General features: G+C 36.0%; 1 protein-coding gene across 2 annotated transcripts in view; it reads right to left on the reverse strand.

Annotated features, from left to right (window-relative positions):
* Positions 1-19,157, reverse strand: part of CDH8 (cadherin 8) — a 435,918-nt gene that overhangs the window by 150,650 nt on the left and 266,111 nt on the right. For both annotated transcript variants that reach the window (XM_053603265.1, XM_053603259.1), the window contains exon 8: positions 5,738-5,874. In XM_053603265.1, coding sequence (XP_053459240.1) covers positions 5,738-5,874 — 137 coding nt within the window. The remainder of the gene's footprint in view (positions 1-5,737; positions 5,875-19,157) is intronic.

A 19,157-nucleotide genomic window follows, 5' to 3' on the forward strand; every position in this document is an offset into this window, starting at 1 on the left:
TGTGAAACCTTGACAAGTGACTTGTCCTGTGCCTGAATTTCTAGTCTGAGAAACGCACAAAAAAATAGGATGTACTTTCAAAAAATGTTGTGAGAAGTGATGCATGTGGGGCTTACATAATACTTTTCCTGTGTTTATGTTAATTGGTCAGCTAGCTAAATGTACCTTAAATGTTTATGTCATGGTAAACCACAGCCACACACTATGGTTTCAGGGGATGAGGTTGCTGCTAGCAAGATACTTAGCAGAGATGCCTTATGGAAACCTGGTCTCTTGCTAGCACATGGCCATCAAGCTACCAGCTGAAGTGGTGAAATGTGCCCCTTGATCATGATGGCAGGAGGGATCTAGTGAAATGCTTGGGTAATAAACACAGTGAAGCCCTCATCACAGCTCCCTTCTCATTAACAGATAACAGATGGACTTCCCTAAAACCCACCTTTTAGCCCAATTTAATTTGTTTAAATCTTTCATCTGATGATTTGACATTCTAAGAATAATTTTACTTTGTTCTACCTGGAATAAATATTTCTTTCTTCTTATTAGAATCTTCCCTTATGGGGTGTTGTTATTCAGAATAGTTTTAAATATTCATCTTTGATATATATCAGAAATGTTCCTTTAATATTTTTCCCTAAGACATTGTTTGTGGCTTTGGAAGATAAACATTATGTGATGGTCTAAATAATCAAATCAAAACAAGTTTCTAAGTTCTTGTCACTCTAATTCCAATTATTCTTAATTTCTCTGTGATATTATTTCTACTTCCTTTTATGATTTAAACACAGATGGCGTAAAATTTACAATTTTCTGATTTATGCTCACCCCAGCTTTTATTTTGTAGCTAAAATATAAAGTGTTCTCTTGTATTCTTTCTTATTCTTGTTAGTTATAAAAAAGTTATATAAAAATTTGTTTAAATATCAGATTGGTAGCTAAATCTACAGTTAAACCTTTCTGAAGATGTTTAGCTTGAATTAAGTTTATTTCTTGGCCAAAATACAACTATGTAGTTTGTTTAGTTTTTAATCTCTGAGTAAAAGCAAAAGCAGAAACAAAAAACAGGTGAGACAACTCCTGCTGATTTGAACACAGTAATATATTTTGGAGTGTATATATATATATTTTCAACTCTGTGAGGTTTCCTGACAGTCTGTGACTCATCATACGGGCCTGGGTATACTGTACTCATTCACTGTGTGAAGCCAACTAAAAATGTAAATCTCGGATATAGTTGAATCATTTCTCTGAAAACAATAAGAAAATTTTATGTGGTGGACTTTTGATTTTTTTTATAATTCAGTTAATTGTATTAATAATAATATGACTATAAATAACTAGCTATGTTACTGATTCACATAAAAGCTTGATTTTGTTTATATTTATTTATTTATTATTATTATTTTTTTTTTTTGGCAGTTTTTGGCCAGGGCTGGGTTTGAACCCGCTACCTTCAGCATATGGGGCCAGTGCCCTACTCGTTTGAGCAGCAGGCACCGCCCTGTCTATATTTATTTTTAAATACTTTTAAATATAATCATATGCTCCTTGAAGGAGGGTTATAGTGACATTTTTTTCACACGACTAGCATGGAACTGCTTGAATTCACAACTCCCAACATCTTTATCTTTTTTTTTTTTTTTTGCAATTTTTGGCCGGGGCTGGGTTTGAACCCACCACCTCCAGATTATGGGCCCGGCACCCTATTGTTGAGCTGTAGGCTCCACCCCACATCTTTATCTCTTGAGTTTTTCTGTATGGCTATCTCAGTAGATTCCAATTAGCTTTTTTTTTTTTTTTTTTTTTCTGAGACAGAGTCTCATTCTGTCCCCCAGGGTACAGTGCCCTGGCATCATCACAGCTCACAGCAAACTCATACTCCAGAGCTCATCCGATGATTCTCTTGCCTCAGTCTCCTGAATAGCTGGGACTACAGGCACCCACCACAACACCTGGCTAGTTTTTTTTCTATTTAATAGAGAAGGAGTTTCACTCTTTTTTTTTTTTTTTTTTTTGTAGAGACAGAGTCGCACTGTACCGCCCTCGGGTAGAGTGCCGTGGCGTCACACGGCTCACAGCAACCTCTAACTCTTGGGCTTACGCGATTCTCCTGCCTCAGCCTCCCTCCGGAGCAGCTGGGACTACAGGCGCCCGCCACAATGCCCAGCTATTTTTTTGTTGCAGTTTGGCCGGGGCTGGGTTTGAACCCGCCACCCTCGGCATATGGGGCTGGCGCCCTACTCACTGAGCCACAGGCACTGCCCCAGGGGGGTTTCACTCTTGCTCAGGCTGGTCTGGAACTCCTGAACTCCATCAATCCAGAGCCACTTCAGCCCCCCAGAGAGCTGGGGTTTCAGTTGTGAGCCACTGGGCAGGCCCCAATTAACCTTTTCATAGACAATTGTTTCCCAGAGCCACTGGAAGGGAGCCTTGAAGAACAGCAGTGTTTTTGCCTGTTTTGCTCCCTACCATACCCCCAGTCACTAGATAAGTACTTGATGAATAGTAAAGACTGACTGTATAATTATTGAACAAATGGGCAAACAAATGTCTTCCCTGTCTGGGTTTTGTCATCCTTGTCATTCTAGAGTTAAAAGCTTATTGCCTTGGAGTATTTGCTTTTGTTATCTGTCTTTCTTACTTGTCTGGGGTTCCTTACAAATGAAGCTTTTGTTACTAAATTGTCCTGAAATATTTCTTAAACATCTACTCCGTATATTAATTTCTTTTTGCTCCTTAGAATCTAAGGATTGGTTATAATGGAGGCAACTTTGATGAGTATTTATTTAAGGAAAGGAATTCATGTCATAGAAAAATAAAGTAACATGGATTCAAAGTATATCACAACTAGGCTGTATTCAATACATGAGAAAATTATTTTAAAAGTAATTACTGCCTGCATATGTTAAAGAAAACTGTCGTTCTTTTGAGCTTTTTATAAAGCCTCAAACCAATCTAAATAAAGGTAGTTTTCTTTTTCTTTTTTTTCTTCAGAGGTTTACAGTGATAATGAGGCTTCAATTGGTAAATTATAAAAATATTACATCTATCCTCTTTGAAATAGGGTTAACACTGCTAATAAACCAAAACCACCAAATGGTATGATTTGCTTGCTTTTCTCCCTTTAATGTGTCAAAGAGAAATTACTGTCAAAGTAACACACTTGGGAAGAAAATACTTCTCTTAGATTAGGAAAAACACCAAAGTTTCTAAGCTTCATCTTTGTACAGAAAACAAGAGCTTGGCAGGATTGAAACTACCCATCAACTTGACTGCATGTTCTCTGCCTGCACTCAAGGTTGCTATAAGAAACAGACATTTTTCAGCCTTGAATCTTCACTTTTTCACACAAATGTTCTTTTTATTAGGCTCCATAGAGGACATTTTCCTCACACCTCAGAACAAGGAAAAATTGTGCCCCTCCTGAATGCCTGAATTACTCTTCTTCATACAAACAAATTAGTCCTTTTCACAAAGATATTTTCCCTGTTTTTATGTTTGCTGCCAGAGAGAACGAAGTAAATTTTCAGGCATATATCCTGTAATTATCCATATTCCTGTATATGGTATATAAGCCCATGAATCTTTCTTAATGCTGATATTTATTTCCTTATTCAGTTTCGTTTCACTCCAACTCTCCGAGAATTTACTGTCTCCCTTGAATTTTTGTACAACTTTGAAGACCTCATCAGGTCTTTTATAAATAGAAGATATTCAGATAAAATTGAAAAGTGTATTTTTCTTGGAAATAAAAAGAACACCATTTCCCCTTTGCATGTTTTTATGACAATTGGTGACATAGAGTGGCAAGCTCTCAAGGATAACACAGAATCATCTATAGCTAGACACATTCTTTAGAGTAGCTTCATTAAAGCACAGAGAAGCTGTGTTCATCAAAAATTAATAGGAAAACTAATATGTTATTTTTTATATTCTAAATTCAGTTTATCAAGGTGGAGATAGTATTTATTCAGTAAGTTTTATTTACATAGTATAATATATTTTGATGATATATTAACAGAGTATTTGTAGATGTTAGATGAATATAAGGGTCATTTTTCCCTTACCATTTTATATTACCATTTTAAAGTAGTCACTTTTGGATTTTTTTTTTAATCTGGTCCACATTGAAGTGACATTAAAATGATCAGGTAACCTTAATGACTAACCTTAAGTGAAGTAAATGAATTAGCACTGAAAACTGAACAATCTTCAAGAACGGAATTTAATTTGAGGAATAAAGATTATAAACAATTGTAACCTTAAAAAATGATTTTTTTAAGGATTGATATAAGTGTAAATACAATTAGGGTACATTGTGTTTGCTTTTAAAGAAAACTTTGAGTTATTTTTGGAGTCCTTCACCCAGGAGGTGAGCCATATACCCCTATGTTGTACCATTAGGTGGGAGCTCACTGAGCCTCTTCCATCCTTCATCTCTCCTCTCTTCTTAAATTTAATTGTGTTTTTCCTCTCCTGTGGGCCTACAGTTTTTCATGCACTAGTGTCAATTTAGTATCAAGTATATGGGATGCTTGTCATCCATTCTTGAGATACTTTACTAAGGACAATGTTCTTCAACTGCATACAAGAAAATAAGAAGATGTAAAGTTTCCATCTTTTTATGGCTGAATAGTACTCCATGGTATACACATACCACAGTTTATTAATCTGTTTGTGGGTTGATGGGCACTTGGGTTGTTTTCACATCTTTGCCATTATGAACTGAGCTGCTATAAATGTTTGAGTGCAAATGTTCTTATGGTAAAATGATTTTTTTTTTCTTCTAGGTAGATACCTAGTATTGGGAATACAGGAACAAATGGAAGGTCTACTTTTAGCTCTTTGAGGATTCTTCATACTTTAACAACCCCGGACTCTCCTCTCCTGTAAAAAAAAATCTGAAATTTTGGCATGTAATTTATAAAAATGTATTTTGAATTTTTATAAATTACATCATTTTGAATAGTTCTGAATAAATATAAAATGTTAAATAGTCCATGATTATGGTATAAAATACATTAAACTCTAAAAACCAAAACAATAAATGATCTATAATCTCACTTCCCCAAAATTATGCATATTGGTAATGTGAAGTTTCTTTTTTTTTCTTTTTTTTTTTTATTAAATCTTAGCTGTGTACATCAATATGATCATGGGACACCATACACTTGTTTCATAGAATATTTGACATATTTTCATTTCATTAGTTGACATAGCCCTCCTGGCATTTTCTTACTTTGCCAAGACATTTACATTCCACATTTGCCAAGGCTCACATGTACCCTTGAAGTTTCTTCCTATATGTTCTGCATGTGTACACAGTTTAAATATGTGAGCAACCATTCCCTACTAATATAGGAATATAATGTACTGTAGTTGTTATATATTAGTATCCATTTATTTATAGTGTACAGTTCTTGAATTTTATTTTTGTACCTACCTTTTTATAACAAATGTATTCCTCTTATTTTAAAATGTAAAATGTTGCTTTTAGTAACTGAATGGTGGCTATAAGCTCTAAGAATATTAGGATATAAGAATGTTTCTTGCTCACATATCTTGTAACCTTACAGTAATTTACTGTAGTGTAAGTTATTTCATGTTAAAATGATACATGACAAAATAAGTTCCAATGCCAAAATAACGAATGGAAACAGAGACCACTTATCAGGGTGTTGATAGGTATAAATTGAACACAATCACACAGAAGAAATGAACAAATCCAGGCACTTACTAATTTCTGTAGCAATGATGGTTATGTTGTGCCACACACTGAGTTCTCTGTCAAGTGGTGTTGCCAAGGTTATTTTCCCATCATCTGCATTAATGTTGAACTGCCTCTCCAGGTCAGTGTGCCGGTCGATGGAAAACCTACAAAACAGACACATCTGTAATCGATGTCAATGTTTCTATGATCCCTACATTCCACAGAAGATCTCCAGTAATCCCAGAAGAGTCATAGTGTGAAGTCAAATGATTTGGGAAACTCAATAGTACAGTAATTTGTAAAACAAAATGACTGAATGAGGCACAAGAAACTTAATAATTATTTTCCAAGGAGCAATTAGCCCCATATGCAACATGGAGGTCACAAACTGTCATCTTTTCAATAGGTATTGTCTTCAAAAATGGATGCTGATGAAGAGCTAATTGGTCAATCCATCATATTTATTGGACAGCTTATGATAATTAGCAGTTACCACAAAATATCACATAAAACAATAAACTCGAGTCCACTCAAGAGGTTGGTAGTAAACAACATGTTATTTATGTCAGTTCAAAAAAATACATTTTGTTAAACTTTTATTTGACTGGACTAAATTTATGGAGTTTTCTTTGGTTGTTGGTGGTGGTAGTTTATTTCTTCATTCTGAGTGTGTATTTGGGTTTTCCATTAGTCTCAGTCCATAGAAATCAGATGATGGTTAATTCTCTAGTAAATGTTTTTTAAAAGTAAGAATAAATACTTTAATTACTTTATAACACATTCTTCCAAATTAAGAATTTCAAATGACCATGTTAGTGGTTCCTCAATTGAGATAACTCTTTCAGTGGAGACAACAAGAAAGATGTTTAGTGTCTAGAGAAAACTGCTTCTTTCTGGAACACTAAATATCCAGGTGATATAGTAATTATTTTACAATGACATCTATTAATATGTTGTTTATACACCAAGATTTGTTTTCTAGCTATGCAATGTTATATCCAATAAAGTTTATGTCTTGAGGAACACAAGACAAACTCAAAAAGATGGGTCCATAACTGAGTAGTGGATTGCACAGAAACAGACTAGAATGTGGGCCCCAATAGGGCCGTGGGCAAGTCCAGTCCAGGAGGAAGGACTGAAGAAGACCTTCATGGTTGGGTGATCTCCCAGGAACTACATATGAAATCTCTCTACTCATTGATACTCATTGACCTCAAGTCCAGAACATGGTCCACAGCTAGTTGGTACTGAGGATATTTTTTATGTATGTTCTTTATGAGCATCTATTATATGATCAAGAATAAAACTATAAACGAGAAAAAATGAATTATCCATAATCATCTATGCATATGTTTGTATCATTAATAGTTTAGTAGATTTCACTGCAAACATTACATACGTCTATATAGAGATACACATTTACCCATTTGTATCTTTACCTCTGAAGGTAGCCAGATGGTAGCTATTTAGCTAGATTTATATAGATAGATAGATGTATTATTCCTCCGTCCTTTTAGCTCTTTCCTTTTCATTAGAGATGGGAAGCACATCCTTTATACTGGACTCAAAGGCCATTGAAAAAAGACAGTTCTGTTAAACCCTCCCCACTAAAGACAAGCATTAATTATAACTTTGGAATAATATTTAAAAGTACTTATTTTTTGACAGCTATTTATTGGCAAATTATTTGAAAACATACGTAATGTAAAATTACAATTTGTGATTTAGTAATGACTTAACAAAAAAGCTAAGACACTGACCTATATCTATGCACTAGTTGTCTACTTGGTACCTCTCTCTGAACTCCCCATGATGCTTGGTAAAATTCAAAAAATATTTAAGAACCCAGAGGCAGATAGGAATTAATAGTGCTCTCAACAAATTCCTGAGCATGTGGAAATGTTCATTGCAAAGCATTTGAATCTGTTGTATTACAAAAAAATCAAAAAGCTATTTTCCTAGGGAACAATGATGGTTGATTAGACAAATGATATTCCAAGTTTAACTGTAAAATAACTAAACAGACATGTGCTTTGCGCCAGATATCATGTACACTCTGACTCTTAAAAGAGTTAAGAAGTGTCCAGAGGATTAATTATCACTTTCTGCATCATATTCATAAATAAACTTTGTAGGCATTTCTGATTATGGTGATTTTATTATCTCACTGCTGATACTTCACACATGCATGCATCAACCAATTTCCCAGAGGCCCCCGCAAACAAGAATCAGTCTAATCACTTATCCTCATGAATCCCAAATCAGAAACACACTCCATGGCTATTTGCTTGTTGTCCAATAGCTGCCTAGAACTTCTAGCCCAGATAAAGCAACAAGAACAATGACTGGGGTATAGGGAAGGTAGAATTTTTAAAAAATGTTGTTTGTTTAAACTCTTATTCAAATACTTGCCATGCAGATGTCAAATTTTGGAGCAAATTGTATCTCTATTATTTATATTTTATTGTTTCTGGGATAATTAGTAAATTCACTGATGCTCAATTTCTTTGCTAGTGAGATATAAAGTATTGATATTATAGGAATGGTTGTGAAGATTAAAATAATAAATCATCAGACTCTGGCACATAGTAGGTGCTAAAGATAGGTTTTATTTTTAATCATCATTATCATCATTCTTAACTCTCATTAAATGAAACCTTAATAAGGTTCCCTGTTGTAGAGGGTGGTGGAGAACGTCCCTTCCTAAATAATTTATAAATAGCAGAAATCTAAAAATGAAACATTTGTGTGCCATTTAACTTCCATAACTCTAACAAAGGCAGGGATAATTTTCACATTTTTTGAAGTTCCAGTTCATGACAGACTTTATGGGGTGAGTCATAAGAATTTATAAAATAAGATATAAATATAGCCCTTTAGTAGGATCAGAGGTAAGAATGTCATAATATTACAAGATTGCACAACAGAAGAAACTTGATGGGAAAGAAATAACTTAGTTTAAAATTTGGTTTTAAGTCTTCCTCAACTATTTTGAAAGACCCCTGTTGCCTCTGTAGAAATGTCACACATTTTATTGCCTAGTAGATGTTCAGATAACATGTCTCAAGAATGCCTTATATGACACAACAATTCTGATTCAACATTATGGCCAACAGCCATTCATGTATCAAGCAAGTGATAGATACCTGTTCCTTCTTTCTTTGATTTCTTATATACTAAATAGGAATACTCATGTACGATTTATCCTGAAGTCCATGTGCAAACCAACCACAGAAAGGCTTATTCTATTCATGCATGAAATGGGACAGTATTAACACCTGAGTAACAGGACTGTTGTAAGGCTGAGTGAGATGATCATGTGACACTTCACCAGCACCTGTGCATAGCCACTATGTAACACCCTGGCCAAGGCGTCTCATACTTTGTACAACAGTGGCATCTTTGAATGTTTACAGATTCATTCAATTTTCTGAACCCCAAGCTGTGGCACAGAGTGTGGTAATTGGAATGTTTGTGGCCTGCCCCCCAAAATTTGTATGCTGAAATTTCATCTAACAAGGTCACAGCATAGAAGGTAGGAACTGTGGGAGGTTGGTTAGAAAAAGAAGCCTCTGGTGCCACAGAGGGATTAATTTCCTTATAAAAGAGACCTCCGAGAGCTAGCAAGCCTCCTTCCACCATTTGAGGACATAAGGAGAAACTGACAGTCTTTTGCTGGAAGAGGGCCCTTACCAGAACCCGACCACACTGGCATGGTCACCTTGCACTCTCCAACTTTCAGAGCTTCAAGAATACATTTCTAGTCTTTGTAAGCCACGTGGTTTGTGGCATTATGTACAGCAGCCCAAAGAGACTGAGAAGCAGTCTAACAAATAGAGGGTGATTTATTAAATAAGGTGATGTAGAATATAAATGTTTTGGCACAGTAACTGAGATAACGCCGGAAAGGCTATGTTAACCACTGTGATAAAAATGTGTCAAATGGTTTATGAAGTGAGTGTATGATGCCCCATAATCATATCATTGTATACAGTTATGATTTAATAAAAAAATTAAAAAAAAAAAAAAAAAAAAAAAAAAAGAATCTGGTCCTCTCCTGAAAGCCAGGGAATAAAAGCTTCCACCCTCCATCTTCTTTACAGACCTCTGGAGGAACTTTTAATTCACCTTCATTTCCCAATGAAGTCTGCACTTTGTTTGAGGATACTACCTAGATTTCTGGCTAAGTTTTCTTAGGTTGCCAAGAGAGTAGATGGTCGCAGGCCCCTCAAATAATCATAATCTCCTTATAAAGAACATGAGTCGCCTATCTTATTGCCTGACTTCTCATCTTGGCTTCATCACTGATACAGACATGATTTAGTCATGGTATTGCTGTTTTCTAATTGGTAAAATAGGCTTTATAACACCATTTATGAGGCCAGAAGGAGGTAATGTGTATAAAGCACTTATTAAAGTGCTTAAGACCAAAATAAATAAATGCTCAATGAATATACAGAGGGTGCCAAGAAAGGAAAAAAAAAGAAACTGTATTAAAATGATAATATTCAAGTTACGTATGACTTCTGCAATTATAAGAGATACGAGATACAAGATAACTAATGTTAGTGGCATATATTGACTATTAAAATTTTAATACAGTTTTTTCCTTTCATAAAATGTGCATACATTTTTTTGGCACCCTCTATACAGCTTAAAAATTTTTAAGGTTAGCAGTATTTGTTGAGAAACAACAAGGTTTCCACTGGTGACTCTGGAGCCCTTCTCAGACCCAAGCTGGCTCTCCCTTCACCCTGTCTCTTTCCTGTCCTTAAATAAGTTCATTTGGGTTTTGATACAAGAGGAAGCAAACACACAGATGTGTATTTACTTGATGACAGATAAAGCTTGGAGGGCAAGTAGGGGTTGATATCTGTATTTCTGGTACGATTTTAGGTATTTATTTTTCCACCAACTTTTCTGACCAGAGTCTCTATTCATTAACTGAGGGTTGCAGATTCAAAGGTTTATAGGACAGGTTGACTTTTGTATTCAAGTTCAGTATTCTATGAGCTTTTTATCTTAGTTATACAATTAATCACATTAAAAAAAACAAAGCATGCAGTTTTTAAATGTGCCCTCACCCCCGTATCATAGCTATGACAACCCCATCTTTTGTGCAAAGATTCAGCCTACTGCATTCTGGTCCTCAAAGCTTCCACCATCTACTCCATCATCTTAATTCCTCCCTCTCCTCCTACTCATTCTATTATATGATACAGCTACAACAGTAATAAAGCGGAATGCTTAATTACAAGACTCTGATCTAAACTCTTTCCTTAAGCTAATTCACAAGTGAGTGCACACACACACAAATACATTCCTTAAAAAAACAGAGTGAATTAACATAACAAATCTGAAGGAATGACGTACATTTTAGCATAAAATGTATCTGCACCATGTAAATGTTCAGGATGTCAGTGAAGAGTTAGATGTTTTGAAAGTAGACCCCTGAACTACTTTGCTATCCCAGGATCCCCAGTGTCCTCCTGAAGAGCAGCAGGTAAGGTAAAACACTCACAGCGTGAGAGCCAGACGGTCATCAGGGGAGTCCCATCTGGGAGAGGCTCTCTGAAATTATGTGCCTCCTCTTCATCTCAAATATTCATTTATAAATAGTAAGAAAAAAGATCTACTTCACAGAGTACTGCTTTGTAGTAAATGAGTTGATAAATGACACACATTAGATACAAAGATAAATAAATAAAAATGAAGAGCCAATTCTTCAATCTGTAAAAGATATCTTCAGGCCCAGATCGAAAAGAGAGATGAAAACCCAGAAATAGAGAGTTATAAATAAGAAGTGCCACTCACATCCATTAGTAACTTTGGGGAAGACATAATTTCCCAAGTGACACTTGAAAAGTATTACCGAACTCTTAGTGGCGTTTATCTATACTAGTGTTTACCACTTTTAAAATATCTGCTATTGTGGGTATCTCCACGGAGCACTGACCCCAAGCCGAAGGGATGAGAAGCTCTGTTGGGTTTTCTAGTTCACAGTTTACCCACCGGAGCCTTTTACACCTGGCCCCAGGCTTTAGTGATCATCCCTTTCTTAAGAATTTGCTCTCCTGTTATTCCACAAACATTTGCCTGACTTTTTCTCTTGAAGCACAAAGAGAAAATGTACGATTCAGATAACATGATAGAAGTTAGGATTTTTACACTGCTGTTTGTTACTCAATAACTGCTTCTCAGAAGGAGGTGTAAACGTTTATTGAGCCTGGTTTCGTATTATGTGTGAAACATAGGGCTAACGGAATGTGAAGAAAAGGAGTAGACTGGGAGAAAAAAGACAAGGATGAAAAAATAATTAATTTGGGTATTACTGTTCGTATTGAAATGCGAAAGGCCTTCTCACTTGTATTCTTAAAGGGCTAGTATTTTTATCTTTTGTATTGAAGTCTCCGTTCTACTTCCTTGAGAAATGTGCCTGTATTGGATTTGCCCTTCCTTTGCAGAATTACTTGAGATGCATTAGAGAAAAGACCTCATTTTGAGAAGAATAGTACATACATTGGACATCATCTTTCTGCCACGGAAAGAAGAAACTTCTCATTAACGCAGCAGGAAGTGACATGTGAGAAAATGAGCTCCTTGGGTCCTGTTAATATCAATTCTAATGATGGAAGTTTTGAAAATAGCCCCTTTCTGGTGCAATGGATAGGTTTTAGTAAATGCATCATCCTTCATAAGCGATATTCACAGAAGCACTGTTTAAACTTTCTCATTTTTAATCCAACAAATATCCTGATTAACTTTAATCCTACTGTTCCTTGAACCTACGGTCGTATTTCTGAGAAGGAAATAGGAAGGAATTCATCATTTTACTTTTATGGAATAAACTCCTACCTCATTGCTTAGCACCTTGTTCAAAGCCAGTGACTTGACACACAGCTCTATGGCCACTGACACAAGTTAATGTCACCCGTTTTTTCAATTCAGAGTAGCTTGCAGAGATCAGAAGTAGATTTATGAATATGCCACTGGTACAGTGGTTGAGTATAGGTCAAAATAGTCAACTGAATATTTTTATGTTAGGAAATGGCACGCTTCTGCTTTGATATTAAAGGACAACTTTTACCTGTATACTATTTTTTCTCAATTCATGCAACCCAACTACATAACAACATTCAGAACAAAAATCCCACCTCCTCCATCTATGTGTGTATGAGAGTTACATTAGACTTTTTGTTGCTAATATGTATATTTAAAGCATGTCTACCTCTTCTTCCTCAACCCATCCCAGCACAGAGCCTCCATCTCCTGCTCAATTATTTTTTCTTCTTTGCAATGTCAGTGTGTTACAAACATTTTCAGGATTTTCGGAACCAAGTTTCCAATGTCTTCTGTTTTTACTTTCTGTAGCTCCAGGTCAACACAAGAAAACCACAGGTAAAGTCAAGTGGACAAAAGCAGCCATAGTTACGATCATAATTAGAGAGATGAACAACAAGCTAACTCATTCTGAACTGTACTCTTTCCTTCCACTACTATATTTGTGAAAACATTCCCTCCCAGGGAATAGCTCTTCTATTCCCAACATCTCTGCTAAGCCAGTTTATACAGCTAAACCTCAATTATCTATCTCATTTAAAAGGTGAGAGGCCAGGCATGGTGGCTCACGCCTATAATCCCAGCACTTGGGAGGCCAAAGGAGGTGGATTGCCTGAGTTCATGAATTCAAGATAAGTGTGAGCCAGAGCAAGACCCCGTCTCTAAAAAAGAGCCAAGCATTGTGGCAGGCGCCTGTAGTCCCATGTACTCCAGAGGCTGAGGCAAGAGGATCACTTGAGCCCAACAGTTTGAAGTTGCTGTGAGCTAAGACATCACAGCACTCTACCGAGGGTGACAAAGTGAGACTCTGTCTCAAAAAAAAAAAAAAAGTGAGAATAAGATTGCCTACCTTAAAGGGTTAAGGTGTAGCCTAAACGAAATAATGTATTCTACATTTAATTATACTTTTAAAAATAGTTTCACAATGAGTGTTCATTGTTAAGGTTTAGAAGATACTTCACCAAATAGCTAGTTATGTTTTAAACAAGAAAACAGTTATTTGAAAGATCCTGGTGCCTGGGCTCCACACGGAGATAGCCACCATTTTATGGTATTTCTCCTTGCTATTTTCACCAAAAGTTTGAAGTAGCTTCACTCCACACAATCATTCTCAAGCACCTTTCACTTTTCTCAGGGTCCCACACAGAAATCTCAAACCCAAATCCATGGCACTTCATGTGAGGTCCCATTTCTTCACTATGAGTTGTTTTACAGTTTGTTCCACAAATGCTGTGGGAAAATGACATAATAAAACCACAGTCTCTTATGTCACTTGATGTAGCATTGGAACAACAACAACAACAACAATCGCTATAGAGTAAATCTCACGTAAAGTTGACTCATGATCAATTTCTCAATGTTTATATAATAGATTTGGAGAAAGTCAAACATATTTTTTTCTGAGTCAAGAAAATAATTGTGTATGACTAAGACTCCTAAATGCAACCAAAATGTAAAAATGGAATGCAGTTTTATATGCTGCAAAGGGATTACGTTTTACATTTTATTTTTTATTCATTTTCAACAAGGTTTTAGTGATTGCCTCTTATTGCCAAGTGTAATGTTAAATGCTTGGGGAGAAAAAGCCTCTCCTCTCAGACACGTGGCTTATGGCTTTCTTACACCTTAAATAAAGAAAATGGAAAGTTTCATAATGAAACCATGTTTGCATTGCAATGGGAAAGGATTTCTATACATGCCTGGGAAGTATGCATGTGGAAGGGGGATGGGGCTTGATCAGAGATGGCATCAGGAGGAGCTAGCACCTGTTTTGAGAAATGGAGATGAGGAATTTTCTAGAGAGACTATAGAGCAGTGGATCTTAACCTGTGGGGCGCGACCCCTTTGTAACAATGAAAATACATTGTGGCATTGGGAAGGTTGAGAACCATTGCTATAGAGGGATCAGAAAGTAATGCATATAAAAAATTGAGGGATTGGATTTATTTAGAAAACTACAGAATTAAATGGCCAGACTAGGTGTGATGGGAGCTAAGATCTGAGAGATAAACATCTGATCCTTTCTCTTCCCATCCTTTCTTTCCTTTTCATTCTTTCCCTCATTCATCCTGTTCAAATGTTAAAAGGTTCATCACCTTCAACAAATATTTCCTATGTATAAGATATTGTGTTAGGTTCCAAAACTAACATGGTCTTGCTCTCATATAACTTGGTCCATAGGTGGAGAAATACAATAAAAGTAAATAAGCCTTTTGAGAAGCAATGGTAATAAAGCCATGAAGCAAACGGGAAAAATCTGAGACGTATGAAATATCCCAAATTTACTCCTATGGAAAGAAAGCAAATATGAGAAGTCTGAGTTAGGAAAACATTCAGTGTGTTGGAAGACTTTAACAAAGGATAGTGTGGTTGAAGTTAAGACTCAGTGAGAAAAGCGTATCAAGGAACAGGTCATGTGGGACCTTCAAAACCATGATGAGGAACTTAATTTGTTTTTTCCTGTAGCAAATAAGGGGCTCTTGAAAGAAATATATAGTAGAGAAGTAGTTATGATCTTAACCATAGCTGAATTCTATCAAAATGTTTGTGGTGGTGGCTTGGTGCTCATAGCACAGTGGTTACGGCACCAGCCACATGCACTGAAGCTGGTGGGTTTGAACCCAGCTTAGGCCAGCTAAACAACAATGACAACTGCAACAAAAAATAGCAGGGCATTGTTGCAGGTGACTGTAGTTCCAGCTACTTGGGAGGCTGAGGCAAGAGAATATCTCTTTTTTTTTTTTTTTTGGTTGACATTTCTTCTTCTTCTTCTTCTTCTTTTTTTATTTATTTATTTGTATTTTTAAGTCATAGCTGTGTACATTAGTGCAATCAAGGGGTACAATGTGTGGGTTTCATATACAATCTGAAATATTCTCATCAAACTGTTCAACGTAGCTTTCATGGCATTTTCTTAGTTACTGTATGTAGGCATTTGTATTCTGCCTTTAGTAAGTTTCGCCTGTACCCATTCTAAGATGCACAGTAGATGTGGCCCCACCCATTACCCTCCAAGCTCAAGAGTTTGAGGTTTTTGTGAGCTGTGACACCACGACACTCTTCCCAGGGTGATATACTGAGACTCTTTCTCAAAAATATAAAAATTTTGTGGTGGTAGAAATATGCTTCCAGGGGTCCTCAAACTATGGCCTGCGGGCCACATGAGGCAGTGTGATTGTATTAGTTCCCGTTTTGTTTTTTTACTTCAAAATAAGATATGTGCAGTGTGCATAGGAATTTGTTCATAGTTTTTTTTTTTTTTTTTTTAAACTATACTCTGGCCCTCCAGTGGTCTGAGGGACAGTGAACTGGCCCCCTGTTTAAAAAGTTTGAGGACCCCTGTTAACCACTAGCTCATGTAGCAATCTAACTAATGTCACAGAGAAATTAAAAATTTTATTTATTTCATTGAAATTAACTTTTTGTAAATTCACAGAGCCACATGTGGCAAGTGGCTACCATAGTAGATAGCACAGATCTAAACTGAGTTAGAAATCACCTTCTTCACTGTGTGGGGATCAAAGGATGAGAAATGAGATTGTTACAACCACTGTAGTTAGAGATGGTGGTATTTGAGCTTAGGAAGTTAAACTGGGCATTATGACCATTCAGATGTAGAAAGTAAAGGGGATGAAGAAGATGAAGAAGTCTTGATGAATCATTTATAAAAGACTTATAACATGTTAATCTATATTGCTTTTCAAATTGGAAAAAAATATTCTCTCCCTTCATTTTAGCCATTTCTATGTCATTATTCTACTACGATAAGTGGGTCATAAATGTTCACATAAATATTATCAAAAGATGATTAACTCTTTCTAGAAAGTCATGGAATCTAGAACTTCCAGTGGCTATCTGAAATTTATGCCTGGTAGATAGAAGGTTAGGAATGGTGGGGACAACCTCTCTTACACTGAGGCTGTGTGGTGACTTTGGTCTTCACCATCTACCCTGAGGACACAGAAAGGCTGACCAATTACTATGAATGCCTGAAGGTCTACATGACCCCAAAATGCCAGTGGCAACCTAGGAGTGAAGAGTATCTTTCATCACCCTTAAAAGGTATCTTTTTATAGGTGTTGACCACACCAAAGACAACTTCTCTCCACCTGCAAGAGAGTCAAGGTTGATAAATACTAATAGATAACAAAATAGAGATGGTTATATATATAGAAAAAAAAACACTTTATTAGGTATCAGTGTGGACTATAGAACCATATCCTATATTAATATTTAGTAATATACTATGTTTAATGCATTCATTGTATCCTTCCTAATTTCCAGTCTCTTTGTCAAGCCCTATCTATTAATCTCTCACTTAATCCTTCCGATGGACTAGTGGTATAGCCCCAAATAAATGTCCTTGTATTTCAATGTTTGTAGTTGTAAAAAGAGAATAATACACATATTCCCTAGTCATAATGTTAGTAAGATAATACTTATAATATTCTGATCATAGTATCTGGCACATCACAAACTCTTACTAAATGTCAAATAGCCATGAGGGGGGTGCTATTTGATTATATAAGTTTGCTTAATTCAGGTCAAAATCATTTACAATATAGGAAAAAAGTATTTTTGGAAAGCATGCACACCCAAAGATTCATAAAAGGGTAGTGCACAGCTATATCAAAGCAGATTTTTTAAAATGTCACATATTCCCTTAATCAATCCCCGGTAATAAAAAAAAGTTTAAAGTCATATATTTATATATATTTTGAAATTTTAATTGGTCATGCTGGCTCACTTAGTAAACTCTAAGGACTGGGAATTAGCTGGTGTACAAGATATAGTCTGTTAATTCTTTAAGGCTAGAGATACATTTATATTGACATCACTTGATTGTGTGTCTAATACACAATAGTAATAGAATAATCACACCACTCCAGTGTTCTGCCAGATGTAATTCTTTCCAGGGGGCGAAATTATTTTACACCAAAAATACTCATCCCTAAACACAATGTCTGGTTACACAGTCTAACCCAGTCTCGCACATTTAAATAAGTACAAAGCCCAAGATCACATACTTGATGTTCAAAAGAGGTTAGCCAGAAATTCTTCCTCTTCTGCCAATGAATAGACCACTCCTTCCTCCCCAGTATATACTCTGCACCCTTTTTACATTTATGCTGTTTAATTTTACCTCCTTGGTTTTGAAAGTGCATTTCAGTGTTTTCTTGTCCTTTGCACCATGAAATACATCTTCCATGATTTAAACCCTTCCTAAAGTTTTTCATAAATCATATTCTCATTTACCATTAAGCTACCTATCTGAGTAAGTCATCCCAGACTTGCATTGTATCCTGAAGCCCATTTCAAAGGCATTTCAGGAAGGCCTGTCCCATTCTCCAGCAAGCCGACTTTAGACATGTGCAGTAGGCTAATAAACATTTGATAGATGGATGAAAGTGGAATTTCCCCATTTTTATCATGGTCTCTTCCTAAAATATGCAATATTATGTTTTCCTCTGCAACATTAAGTCAAATCTGATTGTCCTTTATGTCCTTTTTCAAAAGCAAGGTTGTATAATACATCGTGTCAAGCCAGAATGTAGAAATAGCAGGGAAAATAAAAGCTTAGCTGAAATGACTCCCATAAATATTTGAACATCAGATAAGGGTGTCAATCTTCCTTTGTCGCGATGCAAAATAGAGGATTTATTTTGCCTTATGAGCATAATAACATGAGATATCACAGCTCAGCCTACACAAGCATCTTTGTTTCTCATAGAATGTAAGTTTTATTACTAAGTTTTGTTATCTAGAGGGGTCAGAAGTTTCACCAATCAGAAAATAAGAAAAAAAATTTTAAATCCTAGGTCAGCCCTTTCTTTTTTTCTACTCTCAAGATTCTTGTGCTATTTTTACCACCTTACGTTACTTGTTTTAAAATATTGTACTAATACCTACAATTTTATGTTTGTTGATAATTAATAGCCATATTTACCATACCACACTAATAACATTTCAAAGTTATGAGTACCACTATAATTTGATTTGCCACTATAGTGTAGCAAATAAATGTTATATTTACCTAAGGGAAGACATCGTAGGTTCAGAAGTGTGGTGGCAATATGTGGCCTTGGGAGCTAGACACCCAGCAATATAAATTTCATCCAATGACTTCAGTACTACAGAGTTTAAGCAACCTTATGTAAGATAGACATGAAGTCGTGCCATATAGATTCCCTTCTGGGAAGGATGCCAGAGATAGCAGGGGTGTGATCAGTGGACAGCCTCCAGCTATCCACTTCATACTTTTTGCCTCAGTGTCAGGGAGTCCCCCTTCCAGTTGTTTGAAGATTAGGAAAACAGCGGTATAAAGGTCCAACCATTTTGGCATGCTGTAGAACTCCACTGATGGGCAATACTGATTTCAGAGAGACCC

This window comes from Nycticebus coucang, chromosome 2 (genome assembly GCF_027406575.1).
Source record: "Nycticebus coucang isolate mNycCou1 chromosome 2, mNycCou1.pri, whole genome shotgun sequence".
Taxonomy (NCBI): Eukaryota; Metazoa; Chordata; class Mammalia; order Primates; family Lorisidae; genus Nycticebus; species Nycticebus coucang.